General features: G+C 35.8%; 1 protein-coding gene across 2 annotated transcripts in view; it reads left to right on the top strand.

The window, feature by feature from the left end:
* TSPAN12 (tetraspanin 12) overlaps nt 1-23,871 on the top strand; it is a 70,894-nt gene that overhangs the window by 32,911 nt on the left and 14,112 nt on the right. For both annotated transcript variants that reach the window (XM_034964885.2, XM_014345789.4), the window contains exons 5-7: nt 9,381-9,455; nt 14,614-14,721; nt 18,516-18,659. In XM_034964885.2, the coding sequence (XP_034820776.1) occupies nt 9,381-9,455; nt 14,614-14,721; nt 18,516-18,659 (327 nt within the window). The remainder of the gene's footprint in view (nt 1-9,380; nt 9,456-14,613; nt 14,722-18,515; nt 18,660-23,871) is intronic.

Here is a 23,871-nt window from a genome sequence, read left to right as displayed (position 1 = left end):
CTTGCTTGCACACAAAAAAAAACATGTAAAAGTGTTCAAGGAAAACATTACAATTCTTTTAATGTAAAAATTCTTTTGCAGTGGCATTTATATAGAAAAACAGTTTGGAAAACAATTGCCTTTTCTATTTGTGGTGAGGTAGATACAGGGTTTTTTGTTTTCTTTAGATAATGTATATCATAGAGTCCTCTCTTTGTAAAGTTGAAAGGAATGAGGGTGTTAAGTTTTACATGTAGAGAGTATATTTTCTCTAAACATGCTCTTAGTAATTGAAAGTATCTTTTCCTATGTTTTTCAACTGCTTTTACCAAGTTTAATACTTTCCAAAATATAGGCACTCAATAAATTGATTGACTTTGTTAGAGAAGATTGCTTTTTTGTCTTCATTAGATGAATAAAAGTTAGAAATGAAAATTTTAAAAAGTCAAGTTTCCCCAAAGTGAAAATCATTGGAAATATTTAATACAAAAGCACATATTGTCTTTTTAGAAAGTTTGTTAATACCCATTATTAATAGTAAAGAAGTAAAGACGTAAAAAGAAAAAAATTACTTTTTCATTCATTGAGAGGCAATAGAATACAAATAAACAAAATTCAGACTATCATTGAATGAAATTGACAATAACAGAATTCTAGGTTCTATGATTTTGTGATTGAAATGAACGAACATGGAAAATAATTCAACTCACACTGATTTGAGCAAACAGTATAGATAGTTTTTTTTTTTTTTTTTTTTTTTTTTTTTTTTTTTTTTGAGATGGAGTCTCGCTCTATCACCAGGCTGGAGTGCAATGGCACCATCTTGGCTCACTGCAACCTCCGCCTCCCAGGTTCAATCGATTCTCCTGCCTCAGCCTCTTGAGTTGCTGGGACTATAGGGGTATGCCATCATGCCCAGCTAATTTTTTTTTTTTTTTTTTTTTTGCATTTTTAGTAGAGATGGGGTTTCACCATGTTGGCCAGGATGGTCTTGATCTCTTGACCTTGTGATCTGCCCACTTTGGCCTCCCAAATGTATAGTTTTAATGGGCAATATTGCAGAAGAAATTCATATTTCAAAGCAGGGTCTAGCCTGGGTATACATTTTTTATATTTTTGTTATACCATTTCTATTTTGAATTACTGAGGATACATTTAGGGAAAGGAAGACTGTACCTGAGCAATTAGAATATTTCCAATCTCCACTCACCTCCTTTACCTCCCATAACCCTGAAGTATAATTGCAGCACTTACAATTTTCTATGTAAAACATATTTAAAGTCCTTCAGCTACCAAGACTTTTTTCTTTGGTGTCAAGGCCTCCAGAGGGCTATTGTTTGTTTTAATTTTGTTTTTACTTTTATCAGTGTGCTCCAAGCACATAATTTAGAGAGCTAATTTAGTTCCAAAAAGCTTATGATGAAACATTGCAGTCATTTATCCTGGCATTTTCCACACCCATGAGGCAATTGCTTTCAATTTTGTTTGAGCAGATTCCTTTGGAATTTACTTCTGTATCTCTAAATCATATATTTATGTAACTCTTCTTTTAGTTTTTAGTTTTGGACACTATCCATTGGCTTCCCCTTATGGAAGATGAAGAACTGGCACCCTTTCCTGCTGTGCCTCACCCACCATACTTCCTATCTCACCTCAACCCAGACATTTCATAATTTTGGTTAGATTGGTGTTTACATGATTATGACCATGTAAATGCTGTTTACAGCTGGGTCTGATAAAGTACTAGGTTTACATTTTCTTTCTGGTATGATCTGTTGTTTTTCTTGAAATTCATCAATTTCTTTGTTTTGTTGTTTTGTGTATTTATGTTTAATTCAACTCTGAATTACTTCCTTCTGGTGTAAGTTTTTTCTTTATATAGTCAAATATATTGGGCATTTCATCGAATCTATATATGATATATATATATATATCAGAACATTCTAGACCTGCTCCAGCCTAGGCCTCCTGAAGCTATTGCTTCAGGTAGTAAAAGGATATCGTGGGATATCCTTTTACTACCGTTCTGGAATTTCCTTTGCCTCCCTTTTATTTTAGACCCTCTGTTTCCTGGATTCCAAGTCATTGTCCTTCTCTGTTTAGTCTCTCATTTTAGGAAGCATGTCTTCCAGTAATTTCCGGAAAAAGCATTCATAGGAAAATTTTTAAAGCCTATATGCCTGGAAATGGCTTTATAAACCCTCATGCATTAATTCTGATGGCTATACAATTCCAGATTGGAAATAACTTTTTTCCTCAGAATTTTGAAGACACTCGTTTGCTGTCCTTTAGAAGTCCACTGCTATTTTGGTTTGATTTGAGTCTTGAACCTTTGTAGGAAAGGTATGTAAATTTGACCTTCAATTCTGTGTTTCTAGTACTGTACTTTGTCATCTACTATACCTGCTGTCCCCAATCCTGACTCTCTATTTTAGTGTCTCCACTTCCTCAAGCATCTCTGTTGGTGAAGGTAGGGTAGTCACCCTGCTGCATAGGATGAGAGAGGGGCCTGTGTTTGGGGGAGGTCTAACTTCTTCCTAAGTGGGGTTTTCAACAAGTCCTTCTCTCTTTATCCCCACCTCAGGGCTGCCAATACCTGAGTATTTTGGGGACTCTGTGATGTGAATCAGGTTTTCCCACTATTGCTTTAGCATTCAGCTTTTGGGGGACTGCTGAGAAATTTGCCACTCTGCTCTCTGTTTTGCACTTTTCCAAAATATACTTGCTGTTGTCTCTTTTTCCTTTTTTCAGTTTTCCCTGGGATTATGCCTTTTAAAATATCCCTTTACTATTGTCTTAGTGAAGTTTCAAGGGGAAGAAGGGATAAGGCCAAGTGTTGAATCTGCTTTCTTTAGGGGGAAATCCTAGGGGGTGGTGGTATCAGGGAAGCAGATCATTTTTATAAATAAATGTTTCTTTAAGAAAAGGGCCTTCCTTGAGATTTAACTATTTTGTCTGTGTACATATAGTGATGTTAAATAACTTTAAAAGTGGGGGGAATTAATCCTCTTTGTTTCTACGAGGGGATGCATTTACCCACACATCCCCAAGGGCTTAAATAGGAAGGTGGGTGTCAAGCCCTTCCTTTCCTCCTCAGATACTTCCAGTGGACAAAGGGACTAGTAACATGTCATTCTGGTCATTCTGTGACCAACCTCAGTTTGTTTAAGATAACAGACAAATTGATTTCACTACTTTTAAAAAAGAAGTTGTATTCCCCACCCTCCACACCCATCCTGCTTTAGTTTTGTAATAAAGATGTTTTGGAAAATACCAAATACAGTCTCACTGGACAGGGATTTTACTAAAAGTTCATGTAATAGCCTTTGGGATTAGACACCCTTTTGTGGGGGTGACACTGATAGTCTCAGGAGGATGAGCAATTTTATACACCGTCATTCTCATCCTCTAATCCTAATTACCTCTACTCAAGAAACATATATTAAGTGTCTGCTATGTGCCAGGTAGAGTGGTAAGTATTTAAAACACACTGATACCTCTTGTTCATGTGGAGTTTGTGTTCTAGTAGAAATTATGATATGGTTAATAATGGCTACTTTTTAGGAAGTGCTTACGAGGAAGCAGCACTTTACCTTATGGAATCTTTTGCACAGCATTGCAAGGTAATTTTAACATTCTCACTTTACAAATGAAGAAACTGAGGTGTAGTGGTTTGCCCAAGACTAGCCAATGGATATGTCAAGTAGCCAAAATCTGAAGCCAGGTCTATTTTATTTCAAAGCCTATGTTCTTCCATTTTTACAGCTTTTTTTTTTTAAGTCAACAAGACAATTTCACGTACATTGTTTTATTTAATCTTCTATTACCTAAAACATGAAGGCACTCATCTTTGAACCGAAAGTTATTTATTCTCAGCTTCAGTGACTTGGTGAAAAAAATCTCTGATTGATTACATCATTTAGGGGGTGTATCCTATTATCAGAATGCTGTGTTAGATGCAATTTTTTTTCATGAATGTAGGTTTAGGAATAAAACTTATTTGTGGAAAACAAGTTTTAGTTGGTCTATAGTAGGGGAAATTAGATATTTTCAGGAACTCTGTATTGAACAATTTTTCAAAGCAAGTAAAATACTTTATAATGGAAATAATGACATTCTAATTTCCCATATAGACACACATTTATTCATTCTGCATTCGTTTAAAATGTTTAGATGGTAGTAACTTGAGATGGGGAGAGTCTGCACGTTATTCCCTTTCTTTCACTTGTAAATTGTGTTAAATGTTTAAAGGCATACTGGATTATTATAGCATAATCTACAGAAAAGACACTGGTAAAAGAGAGGCAATATTTAAAATAGAAATGTGTAGGCAGAAATCAAGGGGAGTCAAATGTTAATAAGACACTCAAGGTTCAAATTAGAGAAACCCAAGGGAATACTGAAATTGGTCTTAGTTGGTAAACTGCTCATTATTTCCACTGACATTCCACCCAATACCTGCTGTGTGACAGGTGCTGCTTGGGCACTGGGGATAAAATAATGTTTAAGAACAAGATCCTTGCCAGCCAGAACTGATGATCTGGCAGTGGAGGGAGCACTGTGACTTATGAGTAGGACAGCCAAGTGGTTTATAAGCCAAAGTCTCTGAGACCTGAAATACAGCAGACAAGGAAACCCCGACACACAGAGGGAGGGAGAAAAGTGAAAAAATAAAGAATAGGAGGTAAAATACTGGAAAACAATGATGAGGAAGACACTGTGGCACACTGCAGAGAATGAAGGCTACGTACGGAAAGAGAGGACAAGTCATTATGGATGGTGTTTCACAAACTAGTACAGAATAGCATTTTTTATAACGCTTTCCATTTTCCAAAGCATTTTCCCATGTATCAAATCTACCTTGATGGCAACTGTAAAAGGGGCTTCTTTTTTTTATCTTTATCAGGCAGATAAGCAAACTGACACAAGGACAGTTAAATGGTTTGCTAAAGGTCACACAATATGTTTCAGAGCTGGTTTTGAACTTAAATCTAACTCCAAATTCAGAGCACTTTTCATCATTCCAGAAAGAAAACCCACTAGGAGAAGAGAGGGTGAGTTGCTTTGCAAACTAGACTGGTACAGACCATCTCATCAAACCATATGCATTGGGAAAGCAAGAAACACGAGGAACACTTGCTGCCACCATCAGGGGAGATACATACCTGTTCCCAGTAATGTTGAAGACAATAGGTGTTTGTGTAGTGACATTGATAGGGATGTACACTTCATACCACAACACAGCTCAGCAGGAACTGTTGTTTAATTCTGGGCTAATTTTGTTTTATTGAAATTAAGATTAGCATCATGCTTTATAGATGCTTCAAATCTAGCTCTTAAACTAAATAGCAGCTGAGTGATTCTCAGTGCAATAATCAGTATGAGAATGACTTTATCAAGGACTCAGATCTCACTACAAAAGAAAATTTAGGGGTAGATGCAGATGGTCTCTTTATCCTGTATTAAGGATGAATTTGACATTTAATGTTTTCCGTGGAATTAGAAGACTAGATGTTTCAGGCTACAGCAATAACAACAAAGAAAAGACAGCTGACCATGAAGCTGCAACATCATTTTAAAAATATTTTATTTGAATCAAATTTTAAATTTAATTTATTCCAAGAAAGTGTTATAATGTTGGTGAAACTTGTCTTTTCAACCTCAAAGTCAAACAAATCAGTGTTCCTGAGTGTTAGTGGAATAAAGAAAAAAAATTATTTTGTATGGGAGAACTGGCATCATGTGAAACCATTGGAAATCTGAAAGATACAGTCATTTTGGAGTTTTCCCAGAGTTAAGGGTGTCTAGCTCATAGGAAACTTAGCCCCTCCCCACCAATCATGGGCTACATTTGCAAACTGATTAATGACTTCAGGAGGCAGAAAATGAGAGAATATTCAAGTACGATTTAAAAGGTTATAAAACCGGTCAAGAAATTTACATGGTTATCCTCAAGGCAAAGTCAGGGCATTTCCTGTTTTCTTTATAATCATCATCCATGTCCATGTTTTATTGATAAACATATCTTGCCTTTTCAGGGATGCTTTGGTTTTCATTGTAGCCAGATATCAAATATGAAACAAATTTAGGTTAAGAATCTGAGAGAGCAAAAAATGTCTCATAGTTTAATTTTTCTGTGGAGTCTCACTGTCTCTAAGGGTCTTTTCTTATCAAAGATTAGAAAAGTGATCCAGTATGTAGTTACTGAACATTTGGTCTCTTTGTAACATAAGATGCAAATATAATATTTTTTATGTCTGGAAATCTCTTAAGTAAAGCATTAAAGAAAGGTAGGATAAAAATTGGCTTGAAGTACTATGCTCACGAAATTTCTTCTAATCATACTTTTAAGGCTGAAATCTTTAAAGTAAGGCCTAGAAATAACAATACTTTGAAATGATATCTGAGTATATTAAAGCTGACCATGAATACTATGTATGCCAAAAATAAAAGTAGCTTACAAAATGAGAGCCCCTTAACAAAATACTACTTTATCCTTTGAACCAACACTTATTTTGAAGCTGTGTTATTGTCTGAGAGATTATGCAGTTATATATTCTTTATTTTTTATATGAAAGAAATATGAAGGAAGCAGATTAAAACTAATAGTAATGATTTATATTTTTAAATCATAGGAGGTATGTTATGGTAGTAAAAATCAGCCCCATCTTCTATATCTTATACTCCACTCCCCCTTTAATTAGCAAATATTATGAACAAAGAAACTTTAAGTTTGAATGCTAATGGCTCACAATTCTAATTCAGTCCACTTTTTCCATTTTCTTGCCTTCATTCTACTTCTGCAATCTTTTATTAGATTCATCACACCTTGCTTTTCTACAGGTCATTTTTTCACAAAATTGCCAGAATTATGTTTTTATAATGTACATTAGATCACGCCACCTGCTAATGGATTTGCATTACCCATAGAATAAAATCCAAAATCCTTTCCATGGCTCAGTATGATCTGTTTCTTGGCACATCATAACGTCTACTTGCATACCCTGTACCCCTCCCACTCTTTCTGTGTGCCAGTTACCATTGAGTTTTTAACTAGCTAGCTCACCATGTAAGGCCACATCACACTTGGTATTTCCTCTTCCTGGATTGCTTTTTTCTGAAGTCTTAACAGCATTGCTTCTTTCTTGTCTGTGCTGACTCATTTTAAAGATCACCTTTATCAAAAGACCTTCCCTGATCACCCAGTCCAAGGTAGCTCCCAGTCCTACTCACTATCATACCTTTCTGCTTTGTTTGCATTTATTCTTTTACTTAACAAATACTCGTTGAACACCTATTATGTGATGAGGAATGCAAGAATGTACCTGCCCTTAGTGGAGCTTTCAGTCCAGTGAAGGAGGATATTCGCAAATCGTCACTACCTGGTACTCCCACCCTGACCTCCCACTGTAAATAGAATGGAATATTCATAATTGCAATGAAGTTTTATTCCTGCTAAAATTAGTAGGATGATTTTCAGAGAGCTCATTCTTTCTCATATTTTTGCTGCTTGCCTCTGTAAAATTGCCACCACAACTGGGCAAGGTATGACACAGGAACACAGCTACAGTGATCCAGTCCTCTCAAATTCATTATGCACATTCTTGTGGAAGTCACATTATCTGCTGTTTGTGTTAATTTTCTTGTTTGTAAAATGAGGTAGCCTTATCTGTTTCACAGGATTCTTGAGTGAATTAATTGTGAAAGTACTTGATAAACAGCACTATCCAAAAGTTAGCTGTTTTTTTCTAATCATAATAATGGTTTTCAATTCCACCCTCGGCTATGTGGGCTTCAAATCTACACTTTTTTTTTGAGACAGGTTCTCTCTCTGTCCCCGAGGCTGAAGTGCTGTGGCATGATCATTGCTCACTACAGCCTCAATCTCCTGGGCTCAAGTGATCCTCCCACCTCAGCCTCCCAAAGTGTTAGGATTACAAACACATACCACCATGCCTGGCTAATTTTCTTTTCTTCTTCTTTTTTTCTTTTTGTAGATATGGGGTCTCATTATATTTTCCAGGCTGGTCTCGAATTCCTGGACTCAAGTGACCCTCCCACCTCCCAAAACCCAAACGTTGAGATTACAGGCCTGAGCCACCACACTTAGCCGAATCTACATTTCTGATACTTAGATAAACATTTTTATGTTAATCAAATAAAATTAGATTTTTTATCTTCCCACAGAGCTGTTTACCCCTGACAATTTATCTGCTTTGGTGAAATACATCATTCTCCTCCATTCTAAATTCAATGAGTCTAATGCCTTGTCAATTTTCTTTTCCTATGCCTTTTAAAATGATTCTTTTCTGCCTATTTTCAAGGCTACCATCTAAGTTCAGCTGCTCACTTCATGCCTCCTCTTGTGCTGCCTTCTAAGGCATCTTCACCATCCCCCTCAGCCTTCCTTTTTCCAAATCATTGAGAACTTTGCCTTTATTTTATCAGTTCATAATGTCATTCCCCTATTCAGAACCTTTGAAAGATGCTACCTTAATGCCTACATGATGGATTTAAAATTCACTAGTGTATTATTTAAAGTTCACCATAATCTGGCTTCAGTCCATCTTTCACTTTTGATCTCTTCTCATTCCTCTTTCTGACCACCCCACTCCAGCTAGATGGATCTGTTTCCTGTTCCCCGATTCTTTGCTTGACTTTGCAGCTGACTCTGCACACTTGTTCATGGCTTTTATTTGCCTGGTATTCTCTCTTCTCTTCTTTGTTCCAATCCTCTTCACCTTTTGGAACACTGCATATTTCTCTATTTCATAGGAATCTTGAATTTTTATCTCCATTTCTGTTTTTGACACCATATTCAACTTTGTGTTATTTTTTTGCCTGCGCATGCCTTATCAGAATTTTGATATTCTTTTATATATCCCAAGTGCCTTCCCCATAATAGAAACTTACTATAGAAAGTGTCAACAGTAGTTGAGATTTTGTTCTATGTTGTGCTTTTTCCAAGAATGCAAAGGAAACCCCCCAACCCCCATTGCCTAGAAGAATGAGTTAAAATCTGCTCATGGTGCAGAGCATTGAACTTGTTGACTTCACCTCGTCCACTTTGAAAGGAATTAGGTCCCCTTTCTTGGAGAACTTGATTAAAGTTTATCAAACTAGAACATGTAAATTCTTATTTATCCTAATGAAACTAGTGGCATTTATAAAAGATTTTTCTCAGGAGACGGCTAATAAATTAGGGCTCACTGAGATGAATATTAAATGTTATCTGCAGATATTTCTAAATTTGCTGATAATTTCCCCATCTGCTTCTGAGGGGCTTCATGAAAACTTGCCTCTGTTTTCTTGTTCACTAGGTAAACATAATACCAAGTCTGTCTTTGAGGAGACTATTTTATTCTGATACTATAACAGCATACTTTTCTGTTTTTCTACAGTACTTTGGAAGTTTGCTTGTCATTTTCTGTGTAGAACTGGCTTGTGGCGTTTGGACATATGAACAGGAACTTATGGTGAGTTCAAAATAGATATAATCACAATCTAAAACAACAGTTCAGCCTTTTAAATTAGATACTTGTATTAGTTCATTTTCACTCCGCTATGAAAGAACTGCCCAAGACTGGGTAATTTGTAAATTAACTCACAGTTCAGCATGGCTGGGGAGGCCTCAGGAAACTTACAATCATGGCAGAAGGTGAAGAGGAAGCAAGACACCTTCTTCACATGGCGGGAGGAAGGAGAAGTGTTGATCGAAGGGGGAAGAGCCCCTTATAAAACCATCAGATCTCTTGGGAACTCACCCACTATCAAAAGAACAGCATGAGGGAAACCGCCCCATGATTCAATTACCTCCACCTAGTCTGTCCCTTGATATGTGGGGATAGGGGGATTATGACTCAAGATGAGATTTGGGTGGGGACACAAAGCCTAACCATATCAATACTTTAGAGTAATTTAGGTACATGATTATTAATTTGAATGTTTATGCTACATGATAACAGTTAATAATCCCAATACTTCTGAAAACTAGCATTTTCTTTTCTGTGTCTAAAGCACATTTCCAAACCATAATTTGTAAAATTTTATTTGGTATACTCTGTATATGTCTTTAATTCCACAGGCTGCTTAAACATGGGTATCATAGACTAAATATAGTATATGTTCTAAAATAATTTTACCAATTTTGAAGTTAATAATAGAAAAGATTCACATTCACAAATGATTGGTTTGAAAATTCTTGAACACCTACATAAAGTCTTATAAAATGCTGACTGCAATAGTGAACAGATGACTAGGAAGCCTACATCTCCTGTTTGCGACAGGCAGAATCATTTTCCACCTTAAGTAAGAGGTGTATTTGAAGAGTTGCTGTGTGTTTGGCACGATCTAGAAACACTCTCACAGTTCCACACTTGGCTACTTGAAAATAGCTATTCATCATTTTTTTATCTTTTATTTCAGCAGTTGAAATGGTTGGGACAACTTTTATAGCTAGCATAAACGAGCATAACTTTTCTCAGTCTTAAGATTTTTACTAGTCATGTTTGGCTTACCACTTGCACTTCACCCTTGCACTCACTGGGTATTATTACTCATTAACATTTGCTTACTTCATTGAGGGAAATTAGTGCATTTACTGCTAGTGATGTGATGTCGAACGCTTTTGCATATCTGTGAATGCTGGTTGTTTTCATGGAGGGAGGCCAGACTTTTTCCCCACAAACTTTGTAGAGTAATTCTGTTTTAGTAAAATGGTTATTTTCCATATGTAGTTCTTGGGCCATCTGCAGTAGGAGCCACCCAGGATGATTCTTAAAAATATGCGTTATTGGGCTCCAGCCCAGATGTGCTCAATCAGAATGGAGGGGAAGGCAGGGAGGAATGGGCAAGGACTGGGCATTTGCATCTGTGACAAGTTCCCTGGTGCATCTTCAACATTTTAAAGTGTAGTAACTCTCCAGAAGAGAGAAAGATTATATTGTCTTTGTTTCAGAGCGAAGAGAGTCATTTGGCAATTGAACAGTAAAATAGAAGTCATTTCTGGTGCTGATGTAGTCTTCAAAGATTCTTTGGTGAATCTACTATTGTGCTTCAAGACTGTTTTGAATACTAAGTAGTAACCACAGACTAGTGGCTACTCTGCACACTCCAGTTTACATGTCAGTGGTGCTTTGGCACACTCACACATATGTATCTCTGTGAAGACACTCATGCTTCCAATGTACAACGGCACTAAGTAAGTAGAGAGAGTTCCTGAAAAGGTGAAAAGTTAGCTCAGATTCTAACTAGTTTAATACAAAGTTAAGAGCTTTTAACAACATGAAATCTCCCATTAATATAGGAATTTGTTTGCTGTCTTTGAAAAACATATTTTCTCCCTGTCTCTGGAAACTTTATTAGGGGAGTGAAAAAGTACTTGACTCCAGGGAATCGGTTTCTGTAGTTTACTGGTCAAGAGATTGTCTCTCTTATTTTTTTCTGTTTTCAAATGATAAATGTGTCTCCTTGACATTTAAGCCATAGAGAGTACATCTTATCATTAGTTCTGGATCCTGTTACGTCAGCTTTTTATTGTGTTCTGTTTGGTAATTAAAAGGGTTTTAGCAATTGGTTTACTTTCTTGTGGATTTTAAACATGGGCATTAGAGTATATATGCCATACCAATATTTGGTAAATCTTCTAAGATACAGCAAGTTCAAAATGAATTAACTTAACATGTTTGAAATGAAATGTTTTGATTTTAAAGTAATTCTAAGAAATATGAGGAAATTGAAATGAATGTATTCTTGTTTAGACACTTTCTTCTATTCTGTTAAGAGGCCATCTGCAAATAGCTCCTGAGTCCTGCAGTGCTAAATAGGTGCCCACTGCCATTCCAGTTGAGGGCACACATCACTGTTTTGCTTTCATAAATCTTTCCCATTACATCACCAGGATGGAGCAAGGGCTGTTTAAAAGTGAAGTGTAAAAGCAGTTCTTTAAAAAAAGTTTGTCAGGTTTTTTATTGCTTTTGCACTAATTGCAGTATGAATGAAAAGTACCATTAAAGTTTATTATCTGCCAAATTTTGCAGAACCCAGCCTTTACATAGAATGGGCTTTGTGCTTTTAGCTGTTCCATGCAAGGAACCAATCAACCTATGTGTTACTTTATGACCAGACCTCAGTATTTGTGCCAGAACCTCAATGGTCTCCTCTGTTTTCTTCCACATTTGGTCTCAGATTGATAGTGGTCACAATAAGGAAACAACCTGTATTTATTTTAGAAGGTAAAGTTTAAAAAAATTGATATATTAACTAAATCAAGTAACTTGACATCAGATAATGTGTTTTCTCATTATTTCTGGGTTTTTTTGTACTGCTTATCTTCTATTCATTATTCCTTCTCTAGATAAAATCTGTCAGTGATAGAGTTTCAGATTGTACATTTCTAGATAATTTATTTCACTTCCATTTATTTTATGCCCAAAAGGTTATGAGATAATACTAATTTATGGTGAGTAGCTTGAACTTTGACTAGTTCCCTGAACCTTGTTGAAGGCATATGAACACAAAGTACACCCGTTTAGCCCATTATTTGGGGGAAAAAATGTGTGCCCAAGTGTTTGGATGTTTTATTGTGTATTTCCAAGTAATCAAAAAAAAAGTTAACAAAGAAAAAAACGAAGATTTTCTGTGGTCAGGAATTTTGAAACTGCTTCTATCGATATGACTATCTTAAAAAATAAGATTTCATAATAATCCTAATCTCTAGTTCTGTTGGAGCCTTATTTGCTCATGTCTCCCTTTTTTCCTTTTTGGTTCTCTATCTTTGTGTTATTTGTTGAATGTCAAGCTTGCTTTACTAAGCCCAGTCTATATTACTTCATAGATCAGATGGGAATGTCCATCCAGTTTCCCAGAGTTGCCTTAATACTGTGTGTGTAATGAGATTTGCATTTGTATACCTCAATTTCTCATGGCCCTGCAGTAAAATCATAGCTTGATATACTGACCAGATTTCTGGCCAGTAATGACTGTTGTATTGTATTGTATTACAACAATGACTGTGGTACTGTATACCTAAAGCTCTGTCATGATTAAATACTCTGTAATAGACATGGTGCTAGGTGATTGGAGAATAGAAGCACAAAAATGCTTTACTTTAAGAACTGTTCTTTCTTTTTAAATTATTTTTAATTTTTTTATTTCAATAGGTTTTTGGGGAACAGGTGGTATTTGATTACATTAATAAGTTCTTTAGTGGTGATTTCTGAGATTTTTGTGCATCCATCACCTGAGCAGTGTACACTGTACCCAATGTGTAGTCTTTTATCCCTCGTCCCCCTCCCATCCTTCCTCCCGAGTCCCCAAAGTCCATTGTATTATTCTTATGGCTTTGTGTCTTATAGCTTAGCTCCCACATACGAATGAGAACATATGATGCTTAGTTTTCCATTCCTGAGTTACTTCACTTAGAATATTGGTCTGCAATTCCATCCAGGTTGCTGTGAATGCCATTATTTTTTTCCTTTTTATGGCTGAATAGTATTCCATGGTATATATTTTTTCTTTTCTTTTCTTTCTTTTTTTTTTTTTTGAGACCGAGTCTCGCTCTGTCACCCAGGCTGGAGTGCAGTGGCGTGATCTCGGCTCACTGCAACCTTCGCCCTCCGGGTTCACACCATTCTCCTGCCTCAGCCTCCCAAGTAGCTGGGACTACAGGCACCCGCCACTACACTGGCTAATTTTTTTTTGTATTTTTAGTAGAGACGGGGTTTCACTGTGTTAGCCAGGATGGTCTCGATCTCCTGACCTCGTGATCTGCCCGTCTTGGCCTCCCAAAGTGCTGGGATTACAGGTGTGAGCCACCGTGCCCAGCTGATATATATATTTTCTTTATCCACTCATTGATTGATGGGCTTGGGCTGGTTCCACATTTTTACAATTGCGAAATGTGCTGCTATAAACATGAGTGTGCAAGTATCTTTTTCATATAATGACTTCTTTTCCTCTGGGTAGATAACTAGTAGTGGGATTGCTGGATCAAATGGTAGATCCACTTTTAGTTCTTTAAGGAATCTCCACACTGTTTTCCATAGTGGTTGTGCTAGTTTACATTCCCACCAACAGTGTAAAAGTGGAGAACTGTTCTTTCTAAAATTCTAACATACCTCTTAATTACAACTTTTGAAAAAGTGTTGATAAAATTATCCCAGAGTGAGGCTTGAGTTGAGCCAAATTATTTCCCTTCTTAATTCTTTCCTCTTTGTTTTAGTACTATTATCTGCAGTTGCTTCAAAGAGCAACAACTTCATAGCATTTTAAAATCAAATGAAGGACATTTCTCTGCAGAGGTTATTTGTTATGTGAAAGTCTTCAGTATGTCTGTGGGATGTACAGTTAATTACTTGTTTGTGATTTCCTTGAGCATTAAAGTGATTTCTCATTTTTTTCCTTAGTACAAAATACCTCTTCATTTATCACAAAAATCTATACATTGAGATTGTCCAATAACTACATTGAATACTCTGAGCTAAATTTAGGCCATGAGCAAATATAAATTTAAAATAGTATTTGTCAATTATAAGACATTCCGAGTATGTGTGTGTACGTGTGTGTGTGTGTGTGTGTGTGAATCTGTGTCTGTGTGTGAGTTACAGCTGTTGATATTTTGCTTTTTATCACCAGGTTCCAGTACAATGGTCAGATATGGTCACTTTGAAAGCCAGGATGACAAATTATGGATTACCTAGATATCGGTGGCTTACTCATGCTTGGAATTTTTTTCAGAGAGAGGTAAGTGCTACAATTTCTGAGGTAGAGTGAAGTAAGTGGTGCACCTTCAAACCAGATGTTTAAAGCTTTAGCTTTGGTAATTTCCTCTGTGCTGAAAAATTAAGCCTGTGATTCAGTAACCTCTGGTGCAATTATTTCTTGAAAAATATCTTAGGTAACTTCATGGCCTGCTTTTCTTCCCATGTATACCATTTCCCCTTTATTTCACATGGTTCACATATATTTAAGAACATCTGAAAAGCCATTTTGCTAAATTATTGTGAAGTTTTCTTTTTATGAGAGTTAACTTGATAAATATCCAAGTTCCAGACAAATAGATTTTTTCATGACTTTTAGAGCTCTCAATATTTAAAACATAATTTTAGTTTTAAAAAAAATGATTGTTCTCATTTGGGACTTTGAAGTCAGTATATCATTAATGGCATGATCTGTTCAGAAAGACCTTGGTTAAAATCATAGCTGTGCTGCTTGCTATTAAGTGAGCTTCTATAATTTACATAACTCCCTTAAGTCCTGGTTTTCTCACCTTTAAAATAGTGATAATAAAAATACCTCTCTCTTCAGGTTGTTAAGAAGATTAAATGAGGCGATTTCATTTAGCCTATGGTTATTAACAATAACATTACAAAGTATAGGTGTGTTGAGCATTTCTTACCTAACCGCCATGTAGCACTGCACCCAACCATCTTCTCAAGTGGGGACTGTATTCAGATGTTTAAAATTTGGTGACTTGGAGTTAACCATTGATCTTGCTTCAAACCAAGCTCTTCTTCCAAGCAGTTTCCTTGTGATTGAAGTGACATTCCCAGATGGATAAGTATTTCAGTTTCCTTTAATTTATCTTAGTGCTAGGCCGCAAAGCATTTGAGAATTAGTGTCTTACGTGATAGATAGCAAGATCTCTGCTCACTTACTTTGTCCTGGATATGGGCAGAGGTTCAAGTCCAGGACAATCTCCAAATCTGGCTGTGTACAACTGTTGAGATGGTAAAAATTATCATTGTAACACAGATTTCCTGTTTATTTAAGTGCTTCCTAACTTTGTTTATTTATTGTATATTTGTGCTAAAAACAACACAAAGGGAAAATAAGCATTAGGAAATTTATAGTAAGTTATGTCAGCTACTGTCCTGAGTAGATGCTGCCCAGAGCTCGTTATTTTCTGGAATTTGTGATGTAGACAGTGATAATCCAGGTTAAAAAGCAAAGTGAGTTTTTTTCTGATGGAAGCTGCACCTAGATGGACAATGTACAAGTACTGCAAATGATAGCACACTTATTTTTAGATTTGTTACATGGTAAGTTTCCTCCTCCATTATCATAAGACTATTTTATGTAAATGGAGATGGTGAAGACCTCTGAGAACCTGAAGTTTTTAAAATCCCTTATATCCCTTATATTAGTTTGCAATGACTGCTTGCAGATGGCCATCTTCTCCCTGTGTCTTCACTATGTCTTCCATATATATATATATATGGAAGACATATATATATTAAATATATATATATATTTAAATACCCTCTCCTAATAAGTACATCAGTCATACTGGATTAGGGCCCACCCTAATGACCTTATTTTAACTCAACAATCTCTATAAACTCTATCTCCAAATACAGTCACATTCTAAGGTACTGGGAGTTAGAATTTCAACATATGCATTTGGGTGGGGGACCCAATTCTAGAATAACCTGTATTGCAGAAATCAACTTTATCGGTTGCCAGTCTCCTTTGCTCCTCATTCAATGCAATTCTATGCACATACCTCAACTTAGCGGACTCTCACTTAAGCCCCAGTGACGTTTGTTTAATACATTTTTAGAATACTAACTTTAAAAAATGTGTTTATTTATTTATTTTAACACAGTAGTTGGAGCATAGGCTTTGGAATAGACTGTGCCACACTCTGGCCTGTAACTTTAGCAAGCTACTTGACTGTCAAAGGCCTCAGTTTACTCATATGTAAAATGGATGGTATTTTCTAGAGCTTGACACATTAGCAAGAGTAGTACTGTCTCACAATATGATATTAAAGTAGACAGGAAAATGACAAGGAGATGTAGACCACAGTAATATGTTGATATGATGTTGGGCTTACTTAAAGGAGTTTTCAGAAAAAGTTTCAGAATAAATTCATTATCTTCTGTTGAAGAAGGACAATTATATACAAATGCTTTCTAAAATAAAAGTAAGTTCAGCACTGAGCATCGTATGCTTATAATGAGAAAGAACATTATATACTTATATTTGAGAAAGTCATTTATGTAGAATATCTTATTTCCTGACAAAGCCATATAAATAGGCTGTTCCTTGCTGGATGGAGTTAGAGAGTTCCAAGAACTGTTCTGTCATCAACACAGAAAGGACTCATGTCATTAGCAAAGGAGACAAATGGATTTTCTTTGAGTGCAAGAATTTAAAAAGATGGACTTGGAAAGTTAACCTTTCCTTGTTTATGATTTTTATGAAGTGAAGTCTTTATACTACATATATTATTTAAGGATATTTAATGTCTTATGTAAAATATGTGACGTCAAATTATTGACTAAATTTGTGATGTTTATAGTATACTCATGACTTTGAGAGCAAGTTTAAAAAGGAAAAATATATATTAAGTATTTTTTAAGTTTCTCAAAATTTCAGTATTACCCATAGCTTTCAGTAATTCGTCATTTATAATACTCTTAAGATGATTTTTTTTTCTGTTTAAAAATCAGACATTTAGGCCAGTGTAACAATGCAAAATACTTTGTGGTATTTTCATTGTTTCCTTTTGCATGAGAAGTTCGGAATTCTTCAAAATTAATTTTAGTTAAATTTTGAAATGGTGGGGGATTGTGATATTTTATGATGTAATGTCAAACCTGGACATAGATTGATCTGTTGGACTGCATAATTTGCATAGCCAGTCACTCTTGGCAAAGTTCTCAGTGACTTTGGCCATAGTCCTTGTTTCTGGCTAGAGGGGAAAGAGCAACCTCCTTCTCCACTCAAGGACAGAAAATTATTCATCATAGTTAATTGTTCTGAATCTAATCTATAGAGGTCCTTAAGCAGTGTTTCCAAACCTTGATCAGAGAAAGTTTTTGCTAATCTTTGGAGAAATAAGATAAAAAAGTAAAAATGTCAGTATAGTTTTTCTTAAATCCAATTTTATTCAAGCTAAAGGCACACACACCATTTCTTCTGAGATTATGGTAATAGAATATGAACATTTATTTCAAGAATCTTACTCAGTCGAATAAACATCAGTTGGCCAGACCTATGTTTATTTCTTAAAGTTTTTGGATATTTTACTAGCCGAGGAATCGATGTCTGCTAACTTTTTGTGATGTGGGCTTTGGTCAACACATGTTTTTACAAAGATTACAGAAACTTTTAATATAATATTTGAATATGTTGGGCAATAGAAAAATTTGATTAACTGGCCTTTGGTGGTTAGAGGTTTAATGATTAAAGTGTCACCTACTTGGGTTTGTTAGTGTGTATGTTCAATCTGTTGCTATGTATAGTCACTTGTAGATGAGCTTACAGTTAGGGAGTGAGTCTCAGTCATGCCTGATTTGTTTTTATGTGTTATGGGCATTATTACTCAGAATACTTCCATTATGCAATCGTTAGCCATGGTGTTCATTTACTACATTTCTATCATCAACATAGACTGTACATATATCATTAGGTGATGACAGATATAGCTCTGGGTACAAAAATTTAAAAAAACTGATGTTTAATCTCCTATAAGTTAAGAAAATATTTTTGTGGTTTCTGAGGCTGACTAGTGATTTTTTTTTTTGCAGTTTAAGTGCTGTGGAGTGGTATATTTCACTGACTGGTTGGAAATGACAGAGATGGACTGGCCCCCAGATTCCTGCTGTGTTAGAGAATTCCCAGGATGTTCCAAACAAGCCCACCAGGAAGATCTCAGTGACCTTTATCAAGAGGTGAGGCCATATATGGTTAATTTATTATGGATAAATGTTTTCTTAGGAATAACTTTAAAGAATCAACAATATGCCAATGAAATTTTCCTTCTCTGTCTAAATGTAAAAGGCCTTAAAATTTTTCTCTAATATGGGGAGAAGCAGAAGAAAGCTAAAAAACAATATAAAAATCTAAACATTAATCACATTTTAATAAAGGGAATTGAGAAAGACCAGGTTTTGTAATTAATTGGATTTTGAACTGTTTTGTTTTGAATCAAGTTCCTACTGCTTGGGGATCCTTTGAAACAGACACAGGCAGAGTATGTAGTTAACACTGGATGTGCAAGAAGCAGAGGGTTTGGAGTTCCTGGACAGAATACGTATTTTAAGAGCCTCCACATAGACCACCAACACATAGAAGGGGAAAAAAAAGAACCTCTCCAAAGAAAATGCTACCATGCTACTCTCCAGCTCCCCCTGCTGGCTAATGATTAGTGATGTCAGTTTTAGTTCACTGATTAAGTTTTATGCTCAGTGGCGGTAAAGTCAATCCTCATGTGGCCAGGAAATTTACATACTTGTGTTTTCTGGGAGAATTGATCAGAATAATCGATTACTGCATTTTAGCAGAAGTTTTCCTATTCATTCATTTTTACTGATTATTTTCAGACTTTGTTAGCAGTAAAATTCTATTTTCAGATTAAAATCTAAGACTGCACTGTCCTCTACAGTAGCCAAATAGCTACATGTGGCCATTTGAATTAAAATTAATTAAAATTAAAATGTCTGTTCCTCTGTTGCACTAGCTACATCTCAAGTGCTCAACTGCCACTTGTGACTAGTGGCCCCTGTCCTGGACAATGCAGATATAAGACATTTCTATCATCACAGAAAGTTTTGTTAGGCAGTCTTTATCTAGAATGGAAATGCAAAATGTGAATCAGATAGAAAGGAAACTGCTTAGGCTAAGGGGTTGGGATCATTCCCCACATACACCTCTAGTCAAGTACCTGGTATCACAAGGCACTGCTCACACTATTCATAATATAACTCATGTATACATAGTAGGGCTATAAAGAATGAAAATTTAAAACAAAACACAACAGGATTTATAACACCTGCATTTTGATATATTTCAAGGTGGTTATCTTAGGAGGTTATACTTTTTATTCCTAAGAATACTACCATTCAAAACATCTTTTAGACTCTCTGCCAAAGGCAGTTGTTGAGATGGGCAGTCAATTTATATTGTAAATTAATTAATTTGGATGTTGTAATTAATTAAAAGAATGCTGTACTACCTATACAAGTGATCCATTATATTCATAGATATGAGTAACTCTGGGCTGTTACTCATATCTCAGAAGACAAGAATATGTCACCATTTAAGGGTATCCAAAATAAAGTGCTTTGGGCCCTGAAGGCATGCCCCAAAGGAGAGTGCCAAGTATTTTTTAGGAGTTTAAAAATTGTTATAATTTCCTAGAGCTGCCATAACAAAGTCCCACAAACTGAGTGGCTCTGACAACGTAAATTTATTGTCACAGTGTTCTGGAGGCTAACTCCAAGATTAAGGTGTCAGCAGGGTTGATTCCTTCTGAGGGCCATGAGGAGAAATCTATTTCATGCTTCTCCCCTAGCTTCTGGTGGTGTGCTGACAATTTTCCTGGTTCCTCGTCTTTTAGAAACATCACCCTGATCTGTTTCATCTTCACGTGGTGTTTTCCTTGTCTGTGTGTCTCCAAATTTTCCCATTTTATAAGAACAACAGTCATATTGGACAAGGGGCCCACTGTCCTCTGGTCGGACCTCATCTTAGTCACATCTGCAACAATCCTGTGTTCCAATAAGATCACATTCTGAGGTACTAAGCTCTTTAACATACGAATTTTGGGAGGACATAATCCAACCAATCACAAGAATTATTCAAACAGTTGAATAATTCAGGCTTTTTATTTTAAAAGATGATCAGAATACTTTTTGTCATGCTCACACTGCTGAGAAGCATTATGTTTGGATGTTATTGTTTTATACATACTTTGTTTAGAAACATTTGGCTTTGAATGAAAAGGAATATACAAAATATAGTTTATTGAACAGAAAGTTGTTGTAGGTTAGTGTCTGTAGGTTCTTCAGTGATTATGACACTGAACCTAGTTCTTTTGTTTTGGGTGAAAGCTGAATATTGGCTAGTGTCTGTAGTAGGAATCATCAACTAATAAATGCAGCAAACTCCTGCTTATTCCATAAAATGGAAAACAGTACTAATATTTCTGAGGTAGTATTACATATAAACATATTATGGATATTCAAATATACTATAACTTACTATTAGACATTAAAAGAACAGATGGCTACAGTATAGTTAGAAGTATAGATGTGTAAATTGAAACCTACCAAATTTCCTAGTGTGAATTGTCCATTTGTTAGTTTTTACTGGTAGCGAGTCAATATGGACAATTATTGGGCCACAACATTATGGTATAATTTGTATCTGCTTTAGTGATTAATACTGATGATATGATTATAACTACTATTGATCACAAGATCAACTTACCGGATCTTCCCATAAAGTCTGAATATGGACTAATTCTCTTCAGTTTTGCTTTATTTAGCTGAAGACTGTTCCACATTAAACATTTAATATAATTTTATTGTTGTAAAACTGCAATTCATCCTCACTGCTTTTCTTAGATTGTTTTCACTAATAATACTACTTTATAAAGGGATGCTTTACTTTTAGGATATCTATAATTGCTTGCTCCATGAATTTTGAAATTGAAACAAGCCATACTATTGTGCATGTGCAAGTTGATAGCCCAGATTATTTTGAAATTTGTTCATATTTTTATCTGAAGCATTTTAATAGCAAGCTGGCATTGTCAGCCATGAGATGTTCTTTAGACACAGACTTCCAGCTAAGATGGGGGCTTATTATATCAGAGTAACCTGCTTTTGCATTTTACAACTTATAACATATGCTGATATTGGTAATTATACAGTGTGCAATTATATGCATAGTTGATTTACAAAAGAGGATCATTTAGTAGTTTTATGGCATAAGTACAATTAAATCCATAATTAAAAATAAGACATAATTCTACTTTGCCCTGGAGAACATATGTTTCCTAATTACGGTGTGTCCAGAGATCATTCAGTAGGAAGATGAGGGTTCCAAAAGGAGAAATAAGTGAGGAACAGCTGGAGGTATTTGGGATGTTTATTCAGAAGTGGAGAGCACTGAAGGGAGATAGTTGAGATGTGTTCAAATATTTCAAAGTTCATAATTCAGAACAGGAACTAGACTTACACATTGTTGCTCCAAGGGCCAGAAGTTACAGGAAGGAAATTTTGAATCAATAGAAGGAAGACCTTGCTCATCAAAATCCATCCAATTGTGAGACAGGTTATCTTGTAAAATAATGAGTGTCTCATCACTAAAAATATTGAAGTCAAGGTCAGATAACCATGTCATTGGTAGTGTAGAATGGGTTTTTAAATTAAGAATGAATCCAGACTAGATGAACCGCAAGGTCTCTCTTATCTTTCATATTCTGTAAGCTCAGAGATAAAAACTGGCTTTTTTCCTGCAATCATTCTTCAGTAGTCTAAAGTCAAGGAAATAAATCATTCTCAACCATCTGGTAGCCTGCATGGTCCCTGACCCAATAATATTTTATGACGCATTTGGAAACCTGTGAAAAATGACAGCAGAAATATAGCGACAATTGCACATTTAGAAACATTCAGGAGCCTTGTTAGGTTTGGCACACAGCTCTTCAAATATCCATAATAAGCTACAAACTTGTATTAAAGTATAGGTTTAAAAATCTATAATGAAAATACCTCTGACCCTCAGTTTGGATCTATCACATTCACTCATTCAAAATGATGATACGATAACCAACATTCATTCAGAATATTTTGTGATTGCCTACTGGGTTCCATTTGCTCTTCTAAATGCTAGGGATATAGTAGAGAGTGTTGCAGACAAAAATCTCTTCTCCTATGTAATTTATATTCTAGTTACGGATACATACGTTTAACAAGAAAAAAAACAGCAATAGAAAATAATTTCAGGTGGTGGTAAGCACTTTGAAGACTCTGAACAGGGTAATGTGCTGGAGCTTTGTTGGTGAGGGAGTTACTTAAGATAGATTGTTAGGAATAGGCCCTCTTAGGAGGTGATATGTGAACTGAGACCAGTTGACAAAAAGTAAGCACCCATGCTGGGGAACAGTGTTTTGGGCCGAGGAAACTGCAAGTATAAAGGCCCACCCTTGGGTGGTCTGGGCCCGTGATTACTGACAGCCCACTCCCCTGTTCTTTGGAATCACCTGTGTAACCACATTCTAAATGCGAGGTGTAAGACTTGGCCTTGGCAAAATATCAGACTCAGAGTTTAAGTTGGCAAAGCACAAGCCTATGGTATCTCTTGTCTTCTCTCACCTGCTGAGTTTTTCATCATATCAGTTACTGAAGTGCAGTGTCTTGACTTGATCTGGAGAAGAGAAGCATAAATAAAAGACATAAAAGACAGCAGTTAGAAAATAAGTCTTTATAGAGCAGGGACACTCAACCTCTTGCCCATGGACCAGGGCTCTTCTTGGATGGACTTCAAGGAAAAAATGATACTGCAAAAATTGTTTTCAATATTTTATATCCATTTTTTTTCCAGGAAATAAGAGCCATAGCTTTCCTCAACTCTTCTTGGGGTTCCATATGTAAGAGAATAAGAAAACACAGTTGTAAAGAATAGTTGCAGCACTTACTGTCTCAGATAGGAAACTTAGCATAAGCAGCCCCTCAAAAAGGCTGAAATGCCATTTTACTCCTCTGTGTGCTACCTCAAGAAAAATAAATGGAAGTAAACAGGCTCACAATAGGCCCTGCTTCAAATGGACTGACTCAAAATGTAAAACAAAGAGGGACAGAACATCAACTAAAATATACCTCCAGAGACACATTTCTTTGTCTAGTAGTTAGAAGAAAGACTACTGTTCAAATATATTGGCTGCTTCTTCAGAAAAGTAGTATTCCCACAGATTTATGTAAGGGCTGGACACAGACATGTCCTCCACACTTGTGTGCCTTTGGGACACTTTTCCTTTAGACCCTCTGACTTTGTGTGTTCCATGTGTTGGGTTAGAGTTTTAAATATTCTTAATAATTTCCACTTTGACAAACCCATTTATGCCTCTTTAGAAGTTTATTTATTTCTTCTCCCAAT

The sequence above is a fragment of the Pan paniscus genome, chromosome 6 (assembly GCF_029289425.2).
Source record: "Pan paniscus chromosome 6, NHGRI_mPanPan1-v2.0_pri, whole genome shotgun sequence".
Taxonomy (NCBI): Eukaryota; Metazoa; Chordata; class Mammalia; order Primates; family Hominidae; genus Pan; species Pan paniscus.
This window is presented reverse-complemented; position numbering and strand designations above follow the sequence as displayed.